General features: G+C 44.3%; 1 protein-coding gene across 1 annotated transcript in view; it reads left to right on the top strand.

Moving 5' to 3' along the window:
* LOC135919748 (uncharacterized) overlaps window positions 1–20555 on the top strand; it is a 45264-nt gene extending 24709 nt beyond the window's left edge. Inside the window, exons 4-9 of the mRNA XM_065453625.1 lie at window positions 4285–4435; window positions 5586–5704; window positions 7898–8009; window positions 12353–12523; window positions 15027–15143; window positions 19190–20555. Of these exons, the coding sequence (XP_065309697.1) occupies window positions 4285–4435; window positions 5586–5704; window positions 7898–8009; window positions 12353–12523; window positions 15027–15143; window positions 19190–19357 (838 nt within the window). The 3' untranslated portion in view covers window positions 19358–20555. The remainder of the gene's footprint in view (window positions 1–4284; window positions 4436–5585; window positions 5705–7897; window positions 8010–12352; window positions 12524–15026; window positions 15144–19189) is intronic.
* Window positions 20556–27635: the final 7080 nt, after the last annotated feature.

Raw genomic sequence — 27635 nt, forward strand, 5'->3', positions numbered from 1 at the left:
GCCTCAGGTGATCGTCGAAATTTCCGGCGATGACAACGACGTCATCCAGGTAAACAAGGCACGTCTGCCACTTCAGTCCGGCTAACACTGGCTCCATGACGCGCTGAAACGTTGCAGGCGCCGAGCACCGTCCGGATGGCATGACCTTGAACTCGTAGAGGCCGTCTGGCGTGATGAAGGCAGTCTTTTCGCGATCTCTCTCGTCGACTTCTATTTGCCAGTAGGCAGACTTGAGGTCCATCAACGAGAAGTATTTAGCGTTGCAGAGCCGATCCAATGCGTCGTCTATCCGTGGAAGGGGGTACACATCCTTCTTCGTGATCTTGTTCAGTCGACGATAATCGACGCAGAAGTGTAGGGTTCCGTCCTTTTTCTTTACCAGGACTACAGGAGAGGCCCACGGGCTTTTCGATGGCTGGATGATGTCGTCGCGCAACATTTCGTCGACTTGTTGCCTAATAGCTTCACGTTCTCGCATCGAAACTCGGTAAGAGCTCTGGTGGAGTGGTCTAGCGCTCTCTTCGGTTATTATGCGATGCTTTGCAACTGGTGTTTGTCTAATCCTCGATGACGTCGAAAAGCAGTCTTTGTATCGTCGGAGAACACTTCTGATCTGTTGCTGCTTACTCAGAGGAAGACTTGGATTCACGTCGAAGTCTGGTTCGGGGACAATGCTCATCGGGATAGATTCGGCTGAATCCGAGAGGACAAAGGCATGGCTTGTTTCCAGAATTTCCTCGATGTACGCGATCGTCGTGCCCTTGTTGATGTGCTTGAACTCCTGGCTGAAGTTGGTTAGCATAACTTCCACTTGCCCTCCGTGGAGTCGAGCGATCCCTCTTGCGACGCAAATTTCACGGTCGAGCAGCAGACGTTGGTCGCCTTCGATGACCCCTTTCTACGTGAGTGGGTGTTTCGGTGCCGACCGAAATGACAATGCTGGAGCGCGGCGGGATGCTCACTTGATCTTCGAGCACACACAAGGCGTGGTGACTACGACAGCTCTCCGGCGGTATCGCTTGATCTTGTGACAGCGTTATCGATTTCGACTTCAGGTTCGATGACTGCGCCATGTTGATTCAGGAAGTCCATGCCGTGAATGACGTCTCGTGAACACTGTTGGAGGACAATGAAGGTGGCAGGTTAAGTCCGGTCATGAACGGTAATTCTTGCCGTGCAGATTCCAGTCGGTGTAATGAGGTGTCCTCCAGCGGTCCGAATTTGGGGGCCCTCCCATGCAGTCTTAACCTTCTTCAACTGGGCGGCGATGTGTCCACTCATTACGAAGTAATCGGCCCCTGTGTCGACTAAGGCAGTGACTGCGTGGCCGTCGAGAAGCACGTCGAGGTCGGTGGTTCTTTGTCTGGCGTTGCAGTTGGGTCTTGGTGTCGGATCACGGCTGCGTCGCGTTGAACTGAAGCTGGAACGTCGCGTCGTCAAGTCGTCTTTCATGGGTGTAGTCTTGGCTTTCTGATTTCGTCGGGACGGCGGCGTGTCGTTGTCGTCGAGGAAGTTTCTTCGGTGTCTTCGTCGGCGGCGGAGGATCTTCGTCAGTTCGACGAACAGCAACCGCACCTCCATCGGCTGCTGCTTTTAGTTTTCCGGATATGGGCTCGCTGACCGGCCCCGTGCTGGGCCAGTGTATGGTCGGCGCTGCGGCGACAGGTAGTGGCCTGGTGATGGCGAACGCGACGGTCGTCGAGAGCTGCACTGAGTAGCGGCGAGGTAATCGGCAATATCGCGTGGGCGCTCGCCAAGCTGTGGAAGCGGCGTGTTGACGGCGAACCCTCTCAGTCCGAAGTCGCGGTATGCGCATTGGCGGTACACATGGGCGGCTTCTCCGCAGTGATAGCAGAGCGGGTGGTGGTCGGCGGCTCGCCAAATGTCCGTCTTCTTCGCGTAGGTGCGCTGGGCGACGGGTGGGCGTGCTGGCGGCGGCGGCGGCGGACGACGGAATTGCGGCGTCACAGAGCCCTGGCGCGGTCGCGGAGGGGGGTCTTGACTGCGTGTGACGGCGGCGTAGGTCATCGCTTTCGGCTGTGGCTGTGGCGGTTCTGGTTGCACCTTAGGAACTCCAAGCGATCGGTGCAACTCTTCTTTAACGATGTCGGCGATCGAGGCCACTTGAGGCTGCGACGAAGGCAAGACCTTGCGCAGTTCTTCGCGCACTATGGCCCTGATGGTCTCACGCAGATCGTCCGTGGCCAGTGATTGAATTCCTGCGTAGTGGGTAGAGCTTGTACGGCGGTTGAATTGCCGGTTCCGCATTTCGAGTGTCTTCGCGATGCTGGTGGCCTCGCGAAGGAACTCTTCTACAGTCTTCGGTGGGCTTCGTATCATTGCGCCGAAAAGTTCTTCCTTCACACCACGCATGAGAAGGCGGACTTTCTTCTCCTCGGGCATATCCGGGTCGGCATGACGGAACAGACGTTTCATTTCTTCCGTGAAGATGGCAACGTTCTCGTTTGGTAGCTGCACTCGGGCGTCCAGCATGGCTTCGGCCCTTTCCTTGCGCACGACGCTCGTAAAGGTGCGCAGGAAGCCGCTACGGAAGAGGTCCCATGTCGTCAAGGTCGACTCCCGGTTCTCAAACCACGTTCTGGCGGCATCTTCTAAGGCAAAGTATACATGCCGCAGCTTGTCGTCGGAGTCCCAGTTGTTAAAAGCCGCGATTCGTTCGTAGGTCTCCAGCCAGGATTCAGGGTCTTCAGTCACGGCTCCATGGAAGGTCGGTGGGTCCCGAGGTTGTTGTAGGATAACGGGGGACGCTGGGGCAGCCATTGGGGTTGTTTTGACCACGATCGTCTTTGTCGACTCAGGTAGAAGTACGTGCTCTGGGGGCAGTCCTTGCAGTCTGCGGCTAGGACGCTGGTCTTCGGCGATGTTAGTTTTGTCTTCGGGCTTCGGGCTTGGATCGCGGCTTTGCGGGGGCGTTCGGTACATGAACGCACTAGCACCTTCACCAGATGTCACGTGGTAGTGACGTTAAAGAACACAGTAGCAGTACTGTGAAAGACAAAACTAGCTTTTATTGGACGAACCTGTGCCCACAAAACAGGATACACTTAAAGCGCAACGATAGCGGCGAACGAAGTCGGCGATCGTCGAAAATCTGATCAGTGGGTCAAGCGCGTCGGCTTTTATACAACACTCGTCGAATGTTCCAGACTAATCGTTGGGACCCGCGTGCCTTCCACAAAGTTCTACGCCATTCGCGTCACGCGATGAAATCTGATAACACAAGGTTCGGCGACAACAGACAACCGAACAGAAGCATCGATAACTTTCCAGAAACTTCGGATGCATGCAGGCGCGTCCCGCGCTGTGCGATAACATTTGTGAGGTGGCGAAAGCTGGTCGCCTGATAAAGATAAGTACGCGTGTCAATATATATACTTAAGCAATCAAAGCGGTTCGTTTAGCCGTGGTTGAGCTTCTTAGGGCGGCCGATTGCGAGGAGAGTTCTTGTCGGGGTCAAGGAAACGCTCCCGACTGTGGCTTTCTCCTGCACCGTGGAGAGAAATCTCGTACCTCTTTTTCTCTTCCCTCAACCGCAATGATGTGACTGACTGACAGTTGCGATAACGCAATAGCTTCTGCATTCCAGACGCATTGCCGAAAAGAATCCTTGACAAGTGACAAGTCTCTACAAGTGTGGAGACATTCGAACCATTCAAAGAACACGCACGCGGGCCACACATGCGCCCTCAATACTGTGACAGCACTACGACGGCGGGAATGCTTCGGGAGCGTCCATGTGATTGGTGTAGCAATAGAGAATGACATATCATATCAGATGACTCTTCACGAAATGGCTACAGACCAACTATGGATGCGAAGTACTTGCAGAAAGGTCAATGTTATATAATTGTACTATTGAAACGAATGGCCAACTGCATAGGTTATGTTTGTACAGATTCCAGGCCACATGGCCAGGTTGAATGTGTGTGCGGGTACGTAATGAAAGGGCTATCGCGGCTGAAATGGTATAGCGTATGTTACCGCATTCAATGCATCTCTCCATACAATTGTATCAGGCTAGCTGTTGAGGCGAATTATTCCTTCTTTCCTAAAAATGGCCTAGTGCTTAACTGAACTACTATGGGAAATGCCACTACTGCTTAGAATACATTAATACAGCTTCGAGGCCAGATACAAAAAAAAAAACGTGCACGAGAGCGCGCAGAGAGATGCCAATCGAAATTCACACTTCTCTTCATGAGGTGACTTGGACATATGTCCGTAAAGGTGCGGTAAAGACTTGAGCGCTGTCTCTCCTTGCAGCTTCATCACGCCGGCGAAGTTGACGACCGAGCTATGGAGGGATGTTGTCACCTTACGGACGTCGAACATCATACATTATGGCATCCTCAATTTGTACGACAAGCCCTTCACGGTCCACGGATATGCTGCCAACGCGGATGAATTTCTCAAGGTATGAAATATCTCTTATTGATCCGTTAAGTGTTTGGGTGTCGAAGCGGAGATAAGTGTGTGTTAAGTTTGGGAAGCCGTTCACTTTGTAGAGGTCAATAAAGCATGAAGGAGCTCAGAACAGCGTGTATGTATGTATGTATGTATGTATGTATGTATGTATGTATGTATGTATGTATGTATGTATGTATGTATGTATGTATGTATGTATGTATGTATGTATGTATGTATGTATGTATGTATGTATGTATGTATGTATGTATGTATGTATGTATGTATGTATGTATGTATGTATGTATGTATGTATGTATGTATGTATGTATGTATGTATGTATGTATGTATGTATGTATGTATGTATGTATGTATGCATGCATGCATGCATGCATGTATGTATGTATGCATGTATGTATGTATGTATGTATGTATGTATGTATGTATGTATGTATGTATGTATGTAGGTATGTATGTATGTATGTATGTATGTATGTATGTATGTATGTATGTATGTATGTATGTATGTATGTATGTATGTATGTATGTATGTATGTATGTATGTATGCATGTATGTATGTATGTATGTATGTATGTATGTATGCTTCCGTGCTTGTTACAAGGCGGTCAACTTGAAGTTGTATGGAGTGTTTAAGGGTAGCATGTTGCAGATAACGTAATTACATTCCTTGATCTGCATTATCTGAGAGGCGGTTATTTCTTGCAGGAGAAATAGAAACAGATATTCAACAAATTGATCTCGTAAACAACTTGATCCTCGTAAAGGATGTCGTGCTGTCCTGTTGTTGGAATTCCCTTTCTTAGCAGAGGATGTCATCCTGATTTGCTGTTGATTGTCTTGATCCTAGTAAAGGATGTCGTTCGGTCCTGTTGGTGGAATTTTCCATCTTAGCAGGAGATGTCATCCTGCTCTGTCGCAGGGCTCTCAGTGTTGCTAGCTACGGTGTATTGCAAAGGAGCTTTCGATCGAGAGAATGATTTCATTGGTGCCATAGACGGGCATCGTTTGTGCTTATATTATGTGCCGTCCTATACCAGAGACAGGTTTCGATCCCTCCCCATCTCTGGCTTAGAATATTTTTGAAGAACGATACTTACCCATGCTAATAACCGGTAACTGCATTTTCGTTTGTTCCAGAAACTAGGCAAGTTTACGGCGAGAACAAAAACAAGAATTATTTTGGGAGTAGGCTTCTTTGACTACCACGACGACAAGTCCTGGTTGACAATAGAGGAAGTGGTGTACGCGGCGGATCCGTAAGTTTCACAGCTCAAAGCCTCGGCACTGCTAACAGCTAGTTGCAGAGCCAAGGTCCGGCTTGCTAGGTTCCGTTTTGAGAGTAAGGGAACCACTCTCATTGGGAGGATACTTTAGCTGAGCTAACGTATGTATGTACAGGCCAAAACATTATATATTAGAAAGATTACAGGAAATAGCGCTGTGTAAAGATAACCAGTCATGTGTGTTCTTGTGCGGGAAATGGTAGGTTACATTACTTGTGTACAATTAGGTCTTAAAGATACGTTTTGCGTTACCAGACCCAAAACCGTACATAGCAGATAAATATAGCGAAAGTTATCATTTAGTGGAACTGGCGATGCGGAATCGTTTGGTTCAGTCACTCCAAAGTCGGAATTGTTCTTTTCTCAGCATTCTCAGGAGTTGACAAGAGTTGAATTTCGAGGATCTCAACTCCAGTGCTCACTAACTGCAAGGCAGTTCTTACGAGCAACCCAGTCGCCTACCGGAGGCTGAGTACACACGGATGATTACAGCTGCTGTTGCAGGAATTCTCAGGAAGCTAAGGAAATTTGTAATCTTTGAGTGTGCTGCCGAGTATAACGGTAAAAAAAAACGAGATCCGTGTGTTATTCCTTAAATCTACGCAGTTCATTAAGAATACCGTGAGTAGAAGTGCCGGCGCCAGGGTGGTTTTTCCGACGTGTAAATAGTTGCGAATCTGTAGAGGATAACAAATACGGAAAAGGGGCTAATCTTTAGTCCGTGATGCAGCACTTCGGCAGCTCTGTGGGACGTAAAGAAAAGGCGGTGCTCTATTTCATCGCAGAAGTTTGGGTTAGTTGGTTATAGCGGGAATAGTTAGCCATAAGAAGCGCTAAGGAACGCGAACACAAAGATGACACATACGTATATACTGGATGGGCGCTTGACGTCAAATGAATGTTTAATGACAAAAAAGCAAAGAAAACAATACAACAGAAACACACATACTTAAGCAGAAACGTACAAAAAGAAGCAGAAGGCACAGTTCTCACAAATTCCAGAGCCGCTTGAGGTACGCCATCTTATTTTGCATACAAGGCCAGCGAAGGTTTACTCACGCATTTATCAGTTTCGTTGCTTACGCACGAGGCCTCCAATATTTCTCTAGCTTTCAGGGGACTCGTGTCTTGTGTAGTTTTGCGACGCGGCAAGATAGAGAAATATTGGAGGCCTTGTGCGTTATCAACGAAACTGACCAACGTGTGAGCGCACCTTCGCGGGTCTTGCATGCAAAATAAAAGGACGTATCTCATGCGGTTCTGGAATTTTGTGGAGTGACAACTTTGCCTTCTGCTTCTTTTTGAAGCTTCCTGAGCAAGTATGTAGGTTGCTCTTTTTTTTTTTCGTCATTAAACCTTCAGTTCGTGTTTAGCGTCCGTCCAGTCTATATGTGTTTTCCTTGCGTCCGCGTTCGTTATCGCTTCTGATGTTCAAGCTCCGCTATTTCCTCCTCTGCTTCGTGGCATGTGTTCAGGCAGTGCTGCAACGACTGATTATGCGAACACGCTCACAATACAGCAACAAAATATCTTCACATCTAGGCACATAACAGAAACTTTGGTTGAGCATCTGTGTCGAAAAAAAAAGAACACTAGGGTTCTGTGCAAATACGGTCATTGGCTGAAAAGATAAAGTATGGAAACAGTATAGAATGAAGCGTTGAGGGAGTCTTGGTGCAGCGTGTGTTCGATTATGGTAACAGCGACGGATATCTTCCGTGTATCATTGCCTCAGCTGAACATAGTTTAGTTGTGACTTTTTCCTTTCTTTGGGATTTCGTGATGGCGATTGCCATCAATTTATTTCTTGTGAGCCCGATATCTTCCGTGTATCATTGCCTCACCTGAACATAGTTTAGTTGTGACTTTTTCCTTTCTTTGGGATTTCGTGATGGCGATTGCCTTCAATTTATTTCTTGTGAGCCCGCATTTATCCTCCCTGCTCGATAAGTGGGCTTTCAGTTGTTAATAGTTCTTCATGAACATCACATCTTCTTCCTGGTTGTCTTTAATGATTCCTGAAGCCATTTGAAATTCATATCTCTAACGCACAAGCCTCCCTTCCACTGTTGCATGCGTAGTGCGATGCTGCGATTTTTTTATTGTATTGTTTGCGGATGTTTCAATTGTCCTTGTGGCCTTTTCGCAACTCCGCTATGCATTCAGGAGGGACATCTTGGTCGTCATCACCTGTGTCTTGACCGTGCCCAGCTCGAAGGACTGCATCGCAATGCCACCTACGGCCTTGAAGAGCACCAGCAAATATCCGCCCACATTCGTGAGTGCATGGTTAAGCGATTTCGCACTAACCGTAAACATTGTCCCAACACGCCATGGAACGTTACAGGTCGTAGTTATATTGTGGTGTTAACCAGAATGTTAACCCGTCCAGTTGATTAGAAGGTATCTAGATGCGTGAGAGTAGGATCACGTCGCTTAGCGGTGAACATGGCCAAATGCAGGTACTTAATATTATTATTGGAGCACCAATATTACACTACGCGTTTTAATTTTACAGCCATCCACCTATCGAAATTTAGGCCAACCTTTTTGAGGTGCCATATCTTTGTATATGTAACATTTATAACACCTTGTAATCAGAGTAATGCACCGTGTTTCATGAAGGTGCTATGCGGCCGGTTTGTTGAAGTTGATGATGCGGTGAGAGTCATGCGATGTCGTTATTGAGAAAGCATACCTACAGAAGGGATGGAGGGGGGATACACACACTAATACTTTAGATTAAATGCCAACGTACACAATGTGATTAGGAAGTTGCAATTGGAAAGACGTACTCAATCAGGGGACGGGGGCAGGGCAGGCGGATGTTGGCATACGTCTTTTTATGTGAAGTATTTCTGGCACACAGATGGTTTTATTTAGGGGGGGGGGTCATGTACATGGTGGGCCAGCCCCTCACCGCCTGCCGCTGTATACCGAGGTTTCGAAGTTTGTCACTGGCTGGGGGAATCAAACCGGTGACAGGTGGTGTTGATCAACGCTCCAGCACATAGAACAAATGGAGGAATTCCTTTAGGTTAAGCTGTAATGGAAGAGTACACCTCTGCAGCACCAGATCGGCCACACTGGTCGTAAGACGAGGCTCCGTTCTCGTGCAAAACACATTGGCCAAAGGTGCGTACAGAGAGAAGCCTCCCTGAACATTCCCGTGTCACTAAGATGTCACTTCATGATATTTGGCATCGTCTGCTAGGGTTTACATAGGTAATCATTCATCTGTAAAAACAAAAAAAGAGCATTACGCCGCTCTACGAAAAAAGACACTGGTCATGTCAAGTTACCAAAACATTACCTACCACAAACGACCGAAATGCGAGAAGATACACTGAAACCTGCGCCTCATCCTGACGTGTCAGCACCCATTCTATGGCACGAAATAATAAAAAGGGAAGTTTGACATCAGGCTTTCTTTTTTTTCCGGGATTAATAAACTAATTGTATTCTGCGAAGCGAAAAAAAAATGGCAGACCCTTATGACTTCTTACGTGGGGGGAGTGCGAAAACATCGCACCGTTTGTAGACCTCATGATGTCATCAACGCACTCATTTTCTACACTCGTGACGCGGTTCCACCCCCTCCGCACCGCCACGCCCACCGCCCAATGACGCAAGCACTAGCCAGCCGGAGTTCATGGCGCGTCGATGGGAAAGAACACCGTGTCTACAGAACGGAACACTCGTCGTCCCTTCCCGGCTACGACACTTAGAAGTTGTAAAGACTGTTTCGTCAGGACCGGGTGGGATGTCAGCGTGCATGTTAAGATGCCCACCGTACGGTTTTTCTCGTAACAATAACACAACTAAAGATGGCTACCTTTGAAAAGCACATGTTTGTGGTGACATTAAACATCAGAGGGCTGGCCTCAAGGAGGAGGGAAAATCAGCGTTACAGGTTAAATACATAAAAAAGACTCGGACGTTGTAACAATTCAAGAAAGTGTTATAGACGGTCAAGAACAGACTGAAGGTATGGTGCGACTCTTTACGAATAGGTGTACGATGTATGTGTCGGTCACGCAGGGGGCAGGTCGGCAGGGCGTGCGTTGATGATACGTAGGACATTGGGTGCAGTTCTAGAAAAAGTGCATGTAATCCCGCCCGTTTCATAGCATGTGAAGTTATAATATTTAAATGCTATTGGCGCATAATATGTGTTTACGCATATTCAAATGCAGAACAGAGGAAACATATGTTTGAAACTCACAGAAAAAGAATGCATGCAAAGAGTGTTTCATGAATACCACAGTTCCTTATATTCGTGTACTGAAGTCAAAGTAGACGCCTTAAAAAATAATTTTATCTTTGTCATGCCACGAGGATGCGATGAGCCCACTGGGCCCTGATTCGTTGTATAAACATCAATCTCTAAGGTTCTAAAGGATAAGGTAGCTATAGTCTTAGCTTCACTCTTTAATGAGGCTTTTGATATGTTGGTCCTCCCACCATAATTGCTTACGTCACACACTGTTCTTATACCTAAGGCTAAAGATAAGAATGTACTAAGATAGGATAGTTACATATATACATAAAACTCTCTCTGTTCTGGATCGTTGTGACGCTAATTCTGACAGCGTGGCAACGCTACAGATAGATTTCGAAAAGGCGTTTGATAGAGTACCTCACGACATATTGTTGGCTATGCTAGAACACGTGAACGTAGGATGCGTTGTAAGAGAGGGTGTAGCCATGGCATATGGATGCTGCAGGACACGCTTGATAGTAAGTAAGGTCGCGCGCATCAAACTGGAATGATCGGTGCGTTAGTGTTGCCCTCTGTCGCCGTTGCTTTTTTTCCGCCTAGATTGAATCGTATTGTTTGAGCATAATCAATAGCACCAGCACACGAGGACTTCGTCTCCATGCAGCAGGAGTACATCTGCTTGCATATGCAGACGACATAGCACTTTATTTGTGCTTATCATGAAAGCATCCTCAACGCTGTAAAAGTTGTCAAAGATTTTCGTGTGGTTAGTGACAGTGGAATCAACTGGGGAAAGTGTGTGGGATTTCGGCGCGGATATTGGCCAGCGTCCCCAAACATTTTCTGCAATATAAGGTGGGATATGACTGCGCCCACGTATTTGGGAGTGGCGATGAAAAATTATGAAGATAGCGAGTCTTTCTGGCGGCGCAAAGTCGCTGAACTGCGTGAGAAAGCAGACAACCTCGAGTGCTTTTATTGCTGACTTCTTTTTGCGAGAGTAACGATGTGTATTTTGTTTTTTATATGTAAATTCTGGTATATATTGCAAGTAATTCATAGTTCACGTGCGAATGTGCAAAAGGTGTATAGAGTCTTCGCCGTTTCCATTTGGGGATCTACGTGGGAGCGCAAATGGCGAACCAACTTATTTCGTTGTGTGCGCTACGGGGGATTGGTTTTGTCGCACCTCTACATACGACAGCTAGTGAACACATTCATGTTTCTTCGAGGTGTATGAGACGCGTTTCTCCGGGCTGTTTGTCAAATTAGACTGGGAAGACCATTGCCTAGTTTACTGGTCACGTGCGAACGTATTGCGGGGGGCCTCGGCGGATACCTAAATGAGGTCTACCTTCCGTGTACTTTCCTGGAGGCTCGTTTTTCATTGGCCTACCATTGAACTGTGTCGCGGAAGAAACTGTATAGCGATCTGTATGACGTGGTGCTACCCGTTCCTCTGTATAGATCCCACTTTTGTGCCGGACCATGGGCAAATTATCTTAATCAAGTTAAAAGTATTAATGTACCAGGAGGGGCTAAAACTATTTTTTTTCTTCAAATTGCGCGAAAACACACTAAATGTGAAGACTTATCTGGATGAAAAGGGAATTTTCGTACACTCGAGGACCCACTGTTTCTTTTATCGGAAGCCAGAAATGATCGAGTATGTATTTCTGGATTGTAGGGAAGCATTTTTCTTCTGCGATATCTTACAACGTGCCATCAACAAAGGCCTGCCGGGGGACGCTTTTGGATAACATTTTTGAATAGTTGAAAATGAGGATGACATTCCGTTCGACCTCATTATGCCCCTAAATGCCTCCACAGTATTTGGTAGTCTTGGATGGCAGTTCGGATCGCTGACATAGACGCGAAGCCGACGCGGCTATATTTCAAAGAAAGCGTCAGCAGAACTACAGCTGTGTACCACTTTCGAACCGCAGAGCATGAATTGAAGCATTGTTAAACATATGCGAATATTAACGCGTTCACACAATGAGGCCAGTTCTTCAAGACTGGCTCACCGAATATTTTTGATTCGGTGCTTGTGCTGTTCATTGTAGCAATAATGAAAAATGAAAGCGAGCTCGCCTCGCACATTGGAGGCCCGGGTTCGATTCCCACGCAGTTCACAGTGCACGATTTTTTTCTATTGAAAGCCACTAAATTACTTTGTTTAAAGGAACCTCCCTGAGGATTGTGACGTCCATCCTAGCAATTTTTTTGACGTGCTTTTACTCTTTGCGGCGTCGGCCATTTTTCGTCTCGGCACAGTTCCGCGGACAAGGGCACCGCCAACATAGACGCCTAGAGCTTTCGCCTTATTAAGAGTGTTGCCCTTTCGCTTTCCTCCTTTCACTTTCCTCCTTTCACTTCTTCATCTGCAACCTATGCAGGAAAAAGCTTTGCCGCTGGCCACCAACAAATTCCAGGTTTCGAGCGATGTTGTTGTGGCGTTCTCGTTCCAAATGGCCACCGTCATCTACAACATGACGGAAAAATACACGAAAGCGACCGATGCCCTCTACAAGAAGTGCAACAGCTTCATCCTCGGGGACCAATCGCAAGTGAGCCTAAAAAACCTAGATACAATGTACACATAAAGCTGTGACCAGCGATTGCCCGATTATTACGTACCCAGGGATCCAAGTTGGGATGAAAGATGTTCATTTAGAACAGCACAGACTGAGTGGCGCATTCGCTGTACTGAAAGTTGACGTAAAAGAGTTTCTTCAAATAGCGGTATATTTACCCAGTCTCGCTTTTAGAGTCACCAATGTCGGCGTGACAGATGTTCCTTGAAGAGCGGCCTGAATGTACACACTGCCACGTGATCAGTGATTCAAGTTGGTCCGATGGTAGGCTTCGCACCCTGATACCGTAGCACAGCCACATGATACGTTATCCATTCGACCACTGACTACGTAGTGACACAGGTAGGCGGCAAAATGATTTGATACAAAGATGCAAGCATACATACATAGATAAAAATATACAAACGTACACAGAACATTAGCCCCCAGAAAGTGCTTGAAGTATATTATGAATGCTAACGCATAAAAATCTGCTGCTTTTTGCTTCTGCACCAACGTTCGCCCGCGAGATTTCTTTGACCAGGGAGAATCCCTGTGCCTTAATTCCTCAGACGGTTGCTTTGTCTCGTGATCACAACAGTATATTCATGTCTCGTCACCAGTTACATTTTCATTCAGGGCATCCATTTTGTTGTTTTGCAAAATGTTGCGAAACAGCCAACCATATCTGTACACATTCCCTTTTTTGTTAGTAGATATTGGGTGCTCCTCCATGCTCATGTCACGGATGGGTTTCACATTTGTAGGCAAAAAGACGGAAACAGGCCTTCCATTGATTTTCCCGCTTTCAACACCGGAATGACCGTTTTTAATAGAGACAATAGAAGGTTTATGGTGGTACGATGGATAATGATGGGCCGTTCGTCCCTCAGAGGGCAACATTTAATCATAAATCTCTTGCGCACCTCTACTCGCCCACACAGAAATTTTTGGAGATGCTGCCATGTTCGCTTTTGACATGCAAAACAGAAAAATAAATTTAAATATGTTATTTTTTACGATGGTGTATAGTAAAATCGGCTAATATGCCTGACCCTTTACCGCTACCTAGCTGAATTTTGTCCTAGGTGAGGTTGAATATTGTCAGCACACCTTCGCACAATATGAAGCAGGGAAGCGATAACATGCGCAATCGTATGCACAGTCAGCCGTGCACTATTTCGTGTGGTGCTGGATGGAGAAAATGCGCAGATATGGCGCTAGCATTTTTCCTTCGAGAAGAAAAAATATGTTTCGTGGACAACTATGGTTCAAGTGGTATTATCTTTTTTTGTGGCGGCGTCATAACCTAGCGGTGAAGTGGAGAGAGGTAGATTTTCAGTACTTCTAGTCCGTATGCCATTCTTTCGTACCCAGCCTTTTTCTTCTTGCCCATACCCTCGTTAAACTTCTTTACCTCGATGCTGTTTTATAGGTAATGTGAAGAACATGGCTTGCGCAAATCACAGCAGTTTAGCCAATCGGAGGAGCTGGCGGTGCCACCACGTGTTCCAGCTGCTACATCCCAATCTGGTGCAGCACCGGCACATTGACTGAAATAAGAAATCCTTCACTTAATCGTCTGCGAGCCTGGACTTAAACATTTTGCGGGTTACGGCAGATATATCGATTTATTTTTTTGGTAAACTTCTCCCAAGGCACTTTTGTGCTGACCCTGGAGGTTATCAAATCGACTAAGAATTAAGGCATACCATAGCAGCTACTCTTGTAAATCCTGTGAGTGTTAGCCAGCTGAGAGGGCTTATCGGCCAGTTACTTACTCTACGTAATTAAGTTACATCACATAACTCGCCATTTACTTGCTTTAAGCATTCTCTCACACCGGCGGTTCAAAGGATGCCTGATATCCGCCGATATATATGACTGTGAGTTCCGATGGATAAGAATGAATGGGCTCGATCTAGAACACTTAAAAGGCGTGTTAGAGTAGCGAAATTTTCGAATCGAATCTAATATGAATAATCGTTAAAGACAACCTTCGATTATCGAATCGAATATCGAATATTTGTAATTGTGAACGAAAATCAAACATAAAGTCTGTCTAAACAAAAATCTTGATTGCGTTATGTGACACATCTAAACCTGTTAACAACTGAATGCACGGTCGGCTTAGGAGCTTCTCAATTAGAAACAAAGGAAGGTGATGGTGTCTGGTGCACTGTGCTATGACAGGAATGAAATAAAGGAAGAGAACGTAATCAGACGCACGTCGGACATTGAAGGGCTCGTTGAAAGAACTCAATGCGACATTAGGGCAAGGCGGATTGACAGGTACGGCCAGGATAACGTTTACATGAGGGCTACAGAAAAGAAGGGAGCAAGAACACCACTTGCCGCCAACTGAACTCTATTCAAGGGAAGTAGGAACGTATTTAGCGAAGCATCTATAGGCTTCGCATTGAAAAAAAAAAAAACCGCCCGGTTGCAATTATTCAGGTGGACCAATTCTCGCAATCGCTTTCTCTTTTCTTCCTAGACGTGTGAAAGTCCCGAAACCACGCCGGCCAACGAACTCGTATCGATCGGAATCAACAGTGCTCAAAAGAGAATGCTGTTTTACTCATACGACACTGAGCAGACGATGAAGAGGAAGGTAACATGCGCTTCTTTATTTTTTGCAGTGCTGATATTACACAGCAGGTGTGCACAAATGTTTCTGCCTGATTTATTTATTTGTGTATTTGCGCATTTATTTATTCATCTTAAAGGTCAATACAAAACCGCAAGCAGACAAAATGCTCGCTGATGGACACGTGGTCTATGGCTTTGGCAAGATCGCTCCCAGCGTAGGTCTCAGTCGGTTAAAGGCCAACCGCGGGGAAATTTCGCAACGTGTACGGAAAACTTGCATTATTATGCTGCAGTCACAACGGAAGGCTCAGCGTCAAATTTTACGAGCAAGTGCTCGAGGTTGTGTTAGAATGTACCACCCGAAGTAGACACTTTCCTTGCTGAAACTGTAAAAAGCTCCACGAAGCTGCACGGAGCTTCATCACAGGGGCCATGACAGCAAAAGCTTTGAGTGTATCCTGGAGGGTAGAAAATTCATGGGTAATTTTTTTTTATTTAGTATCGCAGTTGAACCATACAGGAGTCTTTAAAGACCGACAGGTAACGATATCGATAGAAACAAGTGACACAGCAAGTGACACAGCATTGGCCCCGCACTTCTCTGCGTCACACACGCTGTCCGGTTGCCGGTAGGAGGGGCGGCTCAGAACCGGAAACCTAACCTTCCCGGCCCTGAAGTTATGTGCTTTACGAGGAGACTATTTTGCATGACATATCTTTTTTTCCAGAAAAAGCTGTCAGAAGCATGATACAGAGAGAGAGAGAGAGAAACGTTTATTAAACGAAACAGTGTCCCGAGCGAGGCCGGGTGTCACCCTAAAGTGGGAGGGCTCCTTAGTCCAGGAACCCTCTGGCTTCGACTGCCCTCTTGGCCCTGGCGACGAGTTGTCGCTGGTCTTCCAGGTCCCCGAGGGTTAGCTTGGCCTCCCACGTTTCGAATAGGTCGTTTGCTTCTATTGCTCGTTTTGCGTGCGTTTCTGGTTGCATTTCGCTGCCTTCCTGCCACGGGCATTCCAGGAGCAAGTGTGCCAGAGTGTCGGGTACGTTGCAAAGTGGGCAGAGGTAGCCGTGGAGCGTCGGGTAGAGGCGATGCATTATCGTTCCGTGCGTGTACGTATTACTTTGCAGGCGTCTAAGGATTAGGCTCTCTTCTCTGTCGAGTTTAGGTTGCGGTGGAGGGTACACTCGACGCTCGAGCCTGTTATGCTGCAATATGGCCGAATAGTTGGTGGGTACGGCCTCCGCCTCTTCTGTCGAGCATGATACAAAAAAATAATAATTTGACAACTTTTATCAAGATTACGGATATGGGTGTCAAATAGCGCCACTAAACCTCAGACGTTGTGAATAAACTCGAGATGCACTTTTGAAGAACTAATAAAGGGAAAATGAGACGTCCGGCCAATCGTAGCGATTGCTACGAGGGAACCTGCTTGAGAACGCACAGCTTCCTTAGACTTTATATTGCAGTGGCTGGAAAGGATGGATTTTATTTCCATCAAATGTTACGTTGTTTCTTGTAATGTTAAAACAAAGCGACACTTAACGGTACTAAATAAAAAGAAACTTATTACAGCTGCTGCGACATACTGTTCGAAATAGTAGTAGGCGCTCAGTTCTAGATATTCGGAGATGAAACCTCTGGGAGCGATTTCCAGTTTCTTTTTTCACCTAGTGAACAGGTTGGGCATGCGAGTTCAATGAGTCTTCTTTGTTCTTATTGGTGAGTAATCTACATGCACCAGAATTTTCTATGGGGTTAATCACATTGTTTGCTACATAACAGTCCGGAAGAAGTAAACACACCGTACGAACGACAAAAATGTCCGCTATGCTTCTAGAAAACGCGTCGGAAACGAGAAGAAAGGGGGCTGACCGAGGGGCCCGCTTTTTATTAGTCATATTATAAGCAGCCGACGAACACTGACACCAAGGACAAAATAGGAGAAATTACTTGTGCTTAATAAATGAGAAAACGTTTATCGTTTCTTCATTTCATTCATTAAGCAGAAATAATTTCCCTTACGTTGTGCTTGGTGTCAGTGTTCATTGGCTTCTTATAATAGAAAACGTGTCGGGAAACATATGAAAGAAAACGAATGAGCTACTCCCAATCTCAATTTTACAACCACTGAGCCCTGGTGGCATCAATTTTGCACACTGCAAATCGAGATATTCTGTCACAAAGATAACTTTGCTCGTAATCTTTTTCTTGAGCAGCTATTCAACACATTGCTATTGTCCAATAAAAATATGAAGCCAGATGTCCAGGTTGTTTGGCGCCGATGAAGTCCTAAAGTGATATGTGTGTTCTTACTCCTATCCTGCTACCTGGCGCCTTCTTTTAAATCGTTGATATCCAGTATGGCGCTCCTGAATCTCTAAACATACGCTGAATACTTTTTTATCACCGTTCCTACGTACAGGTTAATAGCTTGCAAAATTTTTTGCACGACTGAGCAGCCCGTTTTCTTTTCATATACAGTAATATGAATGCTCCTATCTGGACATGTATTTTTCTTGCTGTATGGCTATGTCATTTTCCGCAGCAAATTTAATTTCAACCTCGCGCACGTCGAAGCATTTCCAACCCATGACACTTGGTAGCGTTCATTAGCAATTTTTTCATGCGCACCCAGTGCTAATTTTTCTGGAACCTAGTTGATCATGTCCAGTCATGACTGCTCTTTGAAATTTTTGGCAGAGGACAGAGCAGCCTAACGCGACATAGATCGCTTTTCATATACCTCGTTTCGCGTAACATTTACAATTTCTTATTTTTGTTCATATTTTTCTTTGTATATGTTTGTATCGTAGATCAATTTATCTACGCAATTGTACGGACCTGCATTTGCCATATAATTTGCTTTAACGTGACTGGCTGTGGCTTAGTTGAAATTAAACACTTTAATTTCAACACTTGTATATTTATTGATCGACGTCCGACAATGCAATTCTCTTCGCTTCTCTATGCTTCTATTGGTTTTGCTTTGTAATATTGTATTCGGCAAATCATTGCAGCTATAGAAAAAGTCATCTTAAATCTTATTGGGCGCAAACAAACAGGGACGAAGAATAGAAGAAACACAGGGACGAGCGCTTTGTAACAACTGGTTTTATTTCTGAAGAACCGCCTGCTTAAATACCCACAGATCTGCGCGCTCTAATCAACAGAGCACGCCTATAGCGCATAAATTGCATACAAAAAAGTGCGATCAAGTCAAGAGAGCACATCTATAGTACATATACCACTTGTGATCGCTATAGGCGTGCTCTATTGATTAGATCGCGCAGATCTGCGGATATTTAAGCAGGCGGTTCTTCAGAAATAAAACCATTTGTTAGAAAGCGCTCGTCCTTGTGTTTCTTCTATTCTTCATCCCTGTTTGTTGCGCACAATAAGTTTTAAGATGAATCTGTTCCAAATAGGCCGACTCGCATTCTTGCTTCAGAAAAAGTCACACTTAATCGCTGCTTTACTAGGCCACATCATCTCAGCTGAGTATCGGTGCTGAGCGTGCAAAAAAATTTATGGGGCTTAACTTGCCAAAACCACTATATGATCATGAGGTACGGCATCGTTGGCAGCTTCGCACTAGTTTTGACTTCCTGAGTCTGTTAAACGTGCAGCGATATAGAGAATATCGGCGCTTTTTGCATATTGCCCCCATCAAAATGCCACCGCCGCGGTCAAGATGCAAACCGCGACCTTGAACTCAATAACGCAACGCCGTGACGATTCGACTACCTCAGCGGGTCGAAAACACGTAGTTTACTGTAGCTGAATCAGGGATGCTTAAACTTATTTTAACACTGACGTGAGTGCAATGGTGAAATTGGTCACTTCAGTTTCTCTGTAGGTAAAACAACGCCATTGCAAATGTACTTACAGGTCATGGTTATTATGAGGTATGCCGGCGATGTGTCCAACAAGCGGTGTGGCGAAAATGTGTCTTGGCGCTTCCAATACCAATGTGCAGCTTAAATCACGAATGCCGGAGCGGCCGTTGTCGTGCTGATTATCGTAACTTTGCGGTACCTCTTCTTTCTCCCTCCACACTTGACAAGGCCGAGTACGTCATGACGGCGAAAAACAGGCGGGCCAAGTTCACGTGGTTCCTGTACAACGTGCACCTCTCGGACATCTCGAAGAAGTGCTACACCGACGGACCATTCACGCGCCTCAAGGGATTCAGAAAGTTTTTCGATACTATCAGCAAGCAACCTCCAGTGTGAGGCCCAGCGCTCCCCGTCGTCGACCTCTGAACGATCACAAGAGCGCCGTATCGCTGTGGGTTGCTCCACCCGGTGTGATATGTGGAGTGTGCCCGGTTCTGGGCAGTATTTTATGAACAGAATTTAGGAATATTGCGTGATTTTTTTGTTTTCTTCCACGGATTACGGAAGAGTCCATATAAGGTATGGACTAATTTTACTACCTTAAGCCTGTCCTCAGGCTGGTTAGATGGGAAGTCATGCTTGTAGCATCTACAAAAATTATAAAGAACTAACCAAATTTGTACCAATCTGAGTAAGATGCAACAAAGACACCGAAGCTGGGTATGTCAGCTTTCGCATCCTTTGGCGGAAGTGCTAGGGGTGTGTTTCCTCCCTGTTGTTTGTGATGATTTATTGCCGACGCCTTGGTTATGCGGCCGAACCGGGGCTCCGAGGCCAGCTGCGTTGCTGAACCGCGAGTTGGGACCATTCACCGCCACAGCCCTAGAAACTCCTAGCTGAGCTCCAACGTGCCGCGAGTAAAATGTGACACGCGAAGTAAAATGGCGGACTCCTCGCTAAAAAAAGTGCCCGCAATTAAGTCGTCTGTTTATGTGAGGTATACGTTTACGTTAGGTAAACGTTTACTTTTAGGGCGTTATCAATAAAGAATTATCGACTCTGACGCAGGTGGCTGTCCAGTGCTGTTTTTTATTTGATACCGAGCACGCCGTCTTCCCCAGAAAACTGTTGAAAATCCGAAGCTCAACTGTTTCGTTTTATTAAAGAAAGTAATAGACATGCCATCACCGATGTGGCGATGGGGCACTCTACCGAGCCTAAATATCGGCAAACTTACGGTGTTTGTACGATGCATAAAGCTTTCGAAGTTGCCGGCACTTCTTTTCAATGCTTATTCGTATCGAAAAAAATACGTAAATTACTTCGCACATCTAAGCAAATCCGAGAAAATCGTACACCAAAGGTAGCGAAGCTGCATATAAGTGAGTCCTGGCAGCTTTCGGAAGCCCTAGATGCGTGACTACACGAAATTGACTTAGATATTTGCGGAAGCTGCACTTTATTTGGATTTTTTGCGGACGCTACACCATATCTGATGCAAGAGCTTGGCTATAACAGAAGCATCTTCATGATTTATTATATCCGTACTGAGTTGCTTTGTACTCTAATACATGTGTAATCTTTGTACTTCGTACATGTGGTACACGTGCTTCGCTCTATTGAATGCCACACTATAGTCGGTGCAACTGCAGCCCTTACAAAAAATTGTTGAAAGTTTTTTGAGATGTCATTGTTCAACGTCAACAAATGAACTTGAAATATCTTTGGGGAATTGTTGAAACAATATTGAGGAAGGTGTTAACAAGTGTTGATAATTGGCATGCCACATTTTGTCAAAACATCATTGGGGCTTTTCAATTTGAAAGATCTTTGGCGTATTGTTGAAAACATGAAGCATTGCAATGTTGAAAGCCCATCGAAGCACAGTTGCAGATGTGTTGGGTTTCAAAATTGAAAGCCCATTGAGATATTGTTGAAATGTGTTTGTCAAACTGAAAGCCCATTGAAGCATTGTTGCAGATTTGGTGAGTCTCAACACTGAAAATCCTTTGAAATATTGTTGTAGTTGTCTTGAATGTGAATACTCCAATTATGTTGAAAGCCCTTTATGTCCCAGTGTGCATTTATTAGTGTTTAAAACTGCACTTTTTGTAAAATACTGCTCAGCTGTTCTGTTGCATATAATTATCTTTGATGTCATTTGATATGTTTGTGTTGAGAGGATAGGGGTAAAATTTAAAAATTGCACTGTTATCTTAGTTCTGTTACGTTCCTGCGCAAGTCATTCCACATAAAGTGACTTATTGATATTGACTGCTTCAATATTTATATAAAAGAAACAGCTATTAGTGACGTGCTGGAATACTACAATATTATTCCTTGTGTGAGTTCATTTCAATTTTCTTCACTGCCACCAAAAAATAAGCAAAGAATTAAAAAAAGAATCTTGTTTAATGCAAGAATACTGGTTATGCTACACGTCATCGACACTCACAGACAATAACACCGTTAATTACTAAAAAGAATTGCTTCAAATTTTCCTTTTTCCCCAGAACTATTGTTGAATGGAATAATCTTACTGATGACGTTGTAACTCAATGCTCGTTGCCATTATTTGAATCGCACCTATGTTTATGTAGCGAGTAATTTACTGTGTGTTGTTCAGTAACTGCTTGCATTTGTACATCGCGAGTGAGCTATGTTATGTATCGCTGTACATTTACTTGGATGTTTTTTCACTTTGTATGCACCCTGCTAAGGTCCTGGTAACAGGACCGCAGTATCAATAAATAAATAAATAAATAAATTAAATATGAAAGGCGCATCATTGCGATTACCGGATAGCTTTTGTTGCACTTTAAATTTAAGCCAACTTATACCTATTAATTCTTACTCATATATTTTAGATATCAAAATGAGCCATTTTTATCAAGTTATGAAAAATGCGGTTTTCACTGAACAACTCTGACAATGGCACAGATGCACTTGCAGGTGTCATTCCATACCGAATCGACCAGCATTTTTTCGACACCACAGATAAAGCTGAAGACATCGCCACATGTTTACTGGACTTCAAAACTCCTTCCCCACTTTAATTTATTTTTGTCAAAAATTTTGTAGCATTTTGGGACAGTATAGTTTTCCTGCTCAGCATAGCTAGAGGAACTCAAACGCACATTGCATTGGTCGAGGCTTTCAAATGCTGTGCATGGAAATACGGTGAAGTGATGCGACTGCCAAAATAGCAAATTTTTAAAACTTTTGAATACTTCGAGTGCTTTTGGCACCGTCAAAAGTGAGTAAAATTGCAATGCGGTAAATTTTTAACGAAAATTTCAAAAGACAAATACTGAATGGTAGCGTAGGTTACATAGTATAGCAGAAGATATTTGAAGCTGTGAAGGTTTAGCTGATCGCCTGTAATGAAACTGTAAAATTCTAATATTTTGCAAGAAGCTTTATGTTCAAGGTAGAAACAGCTTTGGTAGCTGGCCAAAAATATGTGATGCATTATTGGATAGCTCTACATGTCTGCTATGCATTTGCGAAGTTAAAAAGATGGCATTATCTTTAGGTGCGAAAAATTCTTTTTTGAATTTTTGTCAGCACTTTCTTTTCTCGGATGTGCGCACGAGCTTGCCAGCGGGGAATGCAGACGACAAAGCTGGCGTCGTCTGCAACCCAGACGACAGAGAAGCGGTGTTGGGGTCTGCATTTTACTGCCAAGAGACGCATGCTCTAACGCAGCGAGGCTTGTGCTTGGTGTGGGCCGGGTAAACCATACAGTCATTGACCAAAATATTGATGCGTCTTAAATTCGCGAGGGAGTCCTGCAGTGCTAAAAGATATGTTTCATGCAGATTACAAAATTAAATATCTGCTAATACGTACACAGTAAATTCAGAAAGAGCGCTGATATTGTTCATGCAAAGCATTTTAAAGCATATGTCGCACTGAAATTCAACATACAGGAAGCAGGACACTTTGTGCTCTGCTCCCTGGAACCCAATGACGATGCAAGTAGAAAACAGCTTCATAATTATTCTGAAACCCTACGCAAGTATGAACTAATTTTTGTGGTGTTACATGTTACCACTGTTTCAGAGCCGGAACATGCTCATCTATGAAAGTCATATGTGCCGTGTTCAGTCAGATGTGGTGAGATGTGGTTGGCGACCACTTTTCGCATTCATGTTAAAAAAATACGAGTCGAGACGGCGGCGCTTGACGTCACCTCCTTTGTAATGATGGAAAAAAGCAGTCACTGTTTCTTGACTAGGTTTTGTTGCTAATTATATTAACAATCTTTCCTTGCTAGATGACGAGGCATCATATATTTATGCTGTATGTGTGATCCATAAATAAACATTAAAAAAATAATTTATCGCACTTAAAGGACAGTACTTTTCATAGCTTGTCACACGCATAGCAGACATGTAGGATTATATAATGATGGGTGACATGTACTTTTGCGCCGGCCATCCAAGCTAATTTGTTCACCTTCAACATGAAGCTTTTTGCTAAACATTTGAACTTTACCTTTTTTATGTGATCAACTGAACCTCTAAGGATTCAAATATTTTGCAGCTATATCAAGTCAACCAGGCTGCAATTCTATATTTATTTTGTGCCTTCTGTATTTCCTTGCGTTCAAAGGAATAAATTCAAACTTTGAAATTTTTGCTGTCACACCACTTCAGCTTCATGAACACGATCTTAGTAACTGGATCATGCAATTTCCCTTTGAAAAGAAACATGGATGAGTACCTTCTAGCTCAGCTTTTCAAGAAGAGTCAATTATTTCCAAAATTTTACAAAAGCTTTTAGGAAGGAAAATAAATGGAAAGAAAGAGTTCGGAGCTTCAGCGAACGCATCGAATTTTTTAAAACTGTATTGGTGATGGTAAAAAAAAAAGCTGGTTGTTTGCCCTGGAATGACTCAGGTGTATGTATGAAAGCAAACTTTTTCAAAAACCTTTTTCATTGTACCTTATTTTTGAACATCAAGCTAACTTGAAATGGTTTGCCATAATAAAACAGTTCTTGACACAACTGGATGGTTTGGCATGAAATGACTGAATATACTTAAAAAAATATAATAAAAAGACACTATCCTTGCTGGAAATATATCAAAAACTAACATAAAATGTAGTGAAATATAACAAAGCACAACCCTTGTGTTCTGGAATAAGCAATCTAATATGGTCTTAGGAGACTAGCATAACTAGCAAAAAAATTAACATAATGCGAAGGCATATAGAAAGGGACAACATTCGAACGCTCCTATGAGAAATCTGAATTGGGCGCTTCCTGAGAAAAACAAACATAAACGAACATAAAGATGCTGATAGCTACAAAAGCACAACATTGATTGGCTTACTAACGACTGGTAAGTAAGTAGACGCCGGGTTTCAAGTCGACGCTTTGTTTCTCGATTTTTCGAAGGCACTTGATCGGGTCCCCCACCATAGAATACTACTACTCAAGTTATCGCATCTCAACATTCACCCCCAGGTTTTAGCATGGATTAAAGACTTCCTCTCATCTCGCGTTCAGTTTACCACTGTGAATGGTTCTAACTCTTCAATGGCTCAAGTCACATCCGGTGTACCCCAGGGGAGCGTGCTTGGTCCCCTGCTCTTTCTAATATTTATTAATGATTTACCCACTTGTGTATCTTCGCAAATTAGACTGTTCGCGGACGACTGTGTTGTGTACCGAGCCAATAAATGTGAAACTGGCCACCAATTTTTACAAACTGACCTCGATTCAATGACCACTTGGTGTTCATCGTGGCTAATGATCCTAAACCACTCTAAGACAAAGCTGGTCTCCGTTACAAGAAACTCTTCCCGCATCCCAACCGCATACACTATAACCACGTAACAGTTTAGACAGCTTCTACTTACAAAAATTTATGAATTCACCTTCAGTCCGACTTAACCTGGAATTATCACATTGATCTGATTCTAGCAGCTGCTAACCGTTCTCTTGGCGTCTTAAAACGTAACCTTCGACACGCTCTGGCGCCTGTGCGTAAACTTGCTTATATCACCCTAATCCGACCGAAAATGGAGTACGCTTCAGCCATATGGGACCCGGATCAAGCCTACCTCATAGATCACATCGAATCCCTGCAGAACCGTGCTGCTCGTTTCATTTTTTCAGATTACTCACGTTTCACTAGCGTCACAGTGTTCAAGGCTCGTGCTGGTCTTGACAACCTTTCCCATCGTCGCAAACTTGCTCGCTTAATACTTTTCACAATATTTACCATTATCCGTTGCTTCATGACGATTTCTTTCAATCACCATCGGCGGTCTTTCCCCGCCGTGACCATCCTTGTCTTGTCTTGTCTGGTGTCCCAGACAGTGGCGCGTACCCACTATGGGGGATTGGCCAAGAAGCAGGCGGTTTTCCGTAAGGTTAGAAGTATAGAGAAACTAGATTTGAATAGTGGAGCGTGGGACGATAGAACTGTAATTTAGACTGGCAATGAAAGTATTGGTAAGATTTTTGATAAAATATTTTAATGTAAAGAAATGAAGTAATAGAAACTATGGATAATTGTAGAAAATCAGCCAGGTACTCTTTTTGTCTCTCTAATAAAATTGCAAACAGCAAAAAAAAGCATCCCTGTGGCTGGTTCCCAGTGAAGTCGCCCCAAAAGAAAGAATGGTTGTAGAGATTAGCGATAGCCCATGTTTGGTAAATGAGTATTCTAATAGTTGTCTTTGTCTTAGAAAGCGGCGGCACGAGAGAAAATAATGTTCGATAGTTTCAGGTACACTGCAAAAAGAACATAAAGTGGACATTGCGCGACCAGACGTGTGTAAGTAAAAATTTAGAGGAGGTATACGGCATCTCAGTTTTGTAAAGGAAACTTCTAATTGCCTTGCAGGACACCAATTATCATTCCATGGGAAGCCAAGATGGTGGAATTCAGAAGATGGTGTTGGCATGGATGTTGCAGAGTTTTGAGATATTGCGAAATTTCTGTACCCAGCGGCGGCGACATACGCTGATGTCAGCAAGAGAGACAGGATAGGGCTGTTGAGGGATGCTCGTGTGAGTAAATCAGCCATTGCATTTAAGTGCAACCCATAATGTCCAGGCACCCAAAGCAAACGTACTTTCCGTAAGTACGGAGGCACCATCAAACGAAATGTTCTTGGAATTCTTGAATTTAAAGGTGCTGTTAGTGTTGTACATACAGATAACGACTCGGTCACAATATCAGCTAATGGGTCATTTTGGGGGAGCATTCGTAAGGCTAATATAATATCTAATAATTCCGCCCGAAATATAGGTGTGAAGTCGGGAAGGCAAAGCGAGTAAGAGCATTGAAGAGATTGAGAGAAGATCCCCACTCCTGCCTTCTCATTACAAACAGAAGCGTCAGTAGCTACTACGTTGCCAGTGGTTAGCTGGTGTATGTGGCCGCGTAAGATGTTTATTAAACCTCCCTTTCGTAATATTTCAGTATGATTTCGAAATATCTCCTCGAACTCAATTTTGAGGTCTGCAGTCACTGAGAAAGTCAAGTTGGAAAAAATAAAAAAAAAGCAAAAGAGAGACGTTTCGGAGGTCGTACGGCCTATATGGTCTACATTGGCTCGTGCTGAAAATAAGACACCAAGTAAAACTGATAGCTTTTCAAGTGATCCCACCGCATAATAAGTTTATTCTAACATGAGGGTGGGGAGTGAGTGCTCTATATACAAAATATATTTGCATGTGTATTGAGGTACTTGCAGCAGAAGCTCCATTGCCTATTACTCTAACGTAAAAAAAAGAACACAGAAAGACTGAAATTTCTTTTGTCGAGTGACTACGCTATGGTAGTATTGATCTTACTATCAATACTATCAAAGCGCTGCTCTAAGCAATTGCAAATGTATGAAATTATTCCCGAGGCGTCAGCTTGAAGTCCAGCAGTTTCATACCAGATGTCGGCGTACTATACCTTGCGATGTCCTTACGAGAGTGAGCCAGTCCGCTGAAGACGCGAGTCGAAGGCTATAAATAAGAGAAGGAAGGGAGGGTGCTATAGTGCACTCACAGAATGTTAAGCTGGCCTCGGCAGTATTTAGTTGAGGAACACTCAGACTTGTTTCTTCGAATGTTCTCGAGTACAGGTCGATGCGAGGCGGAAGTGTGTTTGCACTCTCCATGGAAACATAGCCTGGCCTGCACTATAGGCTTCGGTGCAGAAATGCCAACTTAAAGAGGCTGGTTAGCAATCAGCTCAGAGTGTGCCGCGGTGGTTTTGTCGAAATTGTCTGAGAACCAGAAATACTGGGTGGCCTGAATAACTCGTCTCAGTCCAACCGCGTTGAGCCTTGATTGCCCATCACCCTGCTTCCGCTATGATTCATAGAAGGTGGCTTGGTGGCCACCATATCTTGTAGCATGCTAATGCATCAAGTTGAAAAGAAAAGGACGCGAAATGAGAAACAAAGAGTATGAAGCAGAGGCTTCCTCCTCTTCGGTACTTTTATTATAAAGACATCATCACCATTATCTTACACCTTATCACGTTGGTAGTGCGCTGTTACAATTGCCTACTCTGAAAAATAATGTCAAAAATCGTGAGCGCTCTACCAATTTTACTACTTGCTTATTTTTGGCCGGACTGCTACTTCTGGGCAACTTCTTCTCACTAAGCTTTTGGGTCACGTGAGCACGCGCCTTATAAAAGGGCGACAAAGAA

This window comes from Dermacentor albipictus, chromosome 7, assembly GCF_038994185.2.
Source record: "Dermacentor albipictus isolate Rhodes 1998 colony chromosome 7, USDA_Dalb.pri_finalv2, whole genome shotgun sequence".
NCBI classification, from domain to species: domain Eukaryota; kingdom Metazoa; phylum Arthropoda; class Arachnida; order Ixodida; family Ixodidae; genus Dermacentor; species Dermacentor albipictus.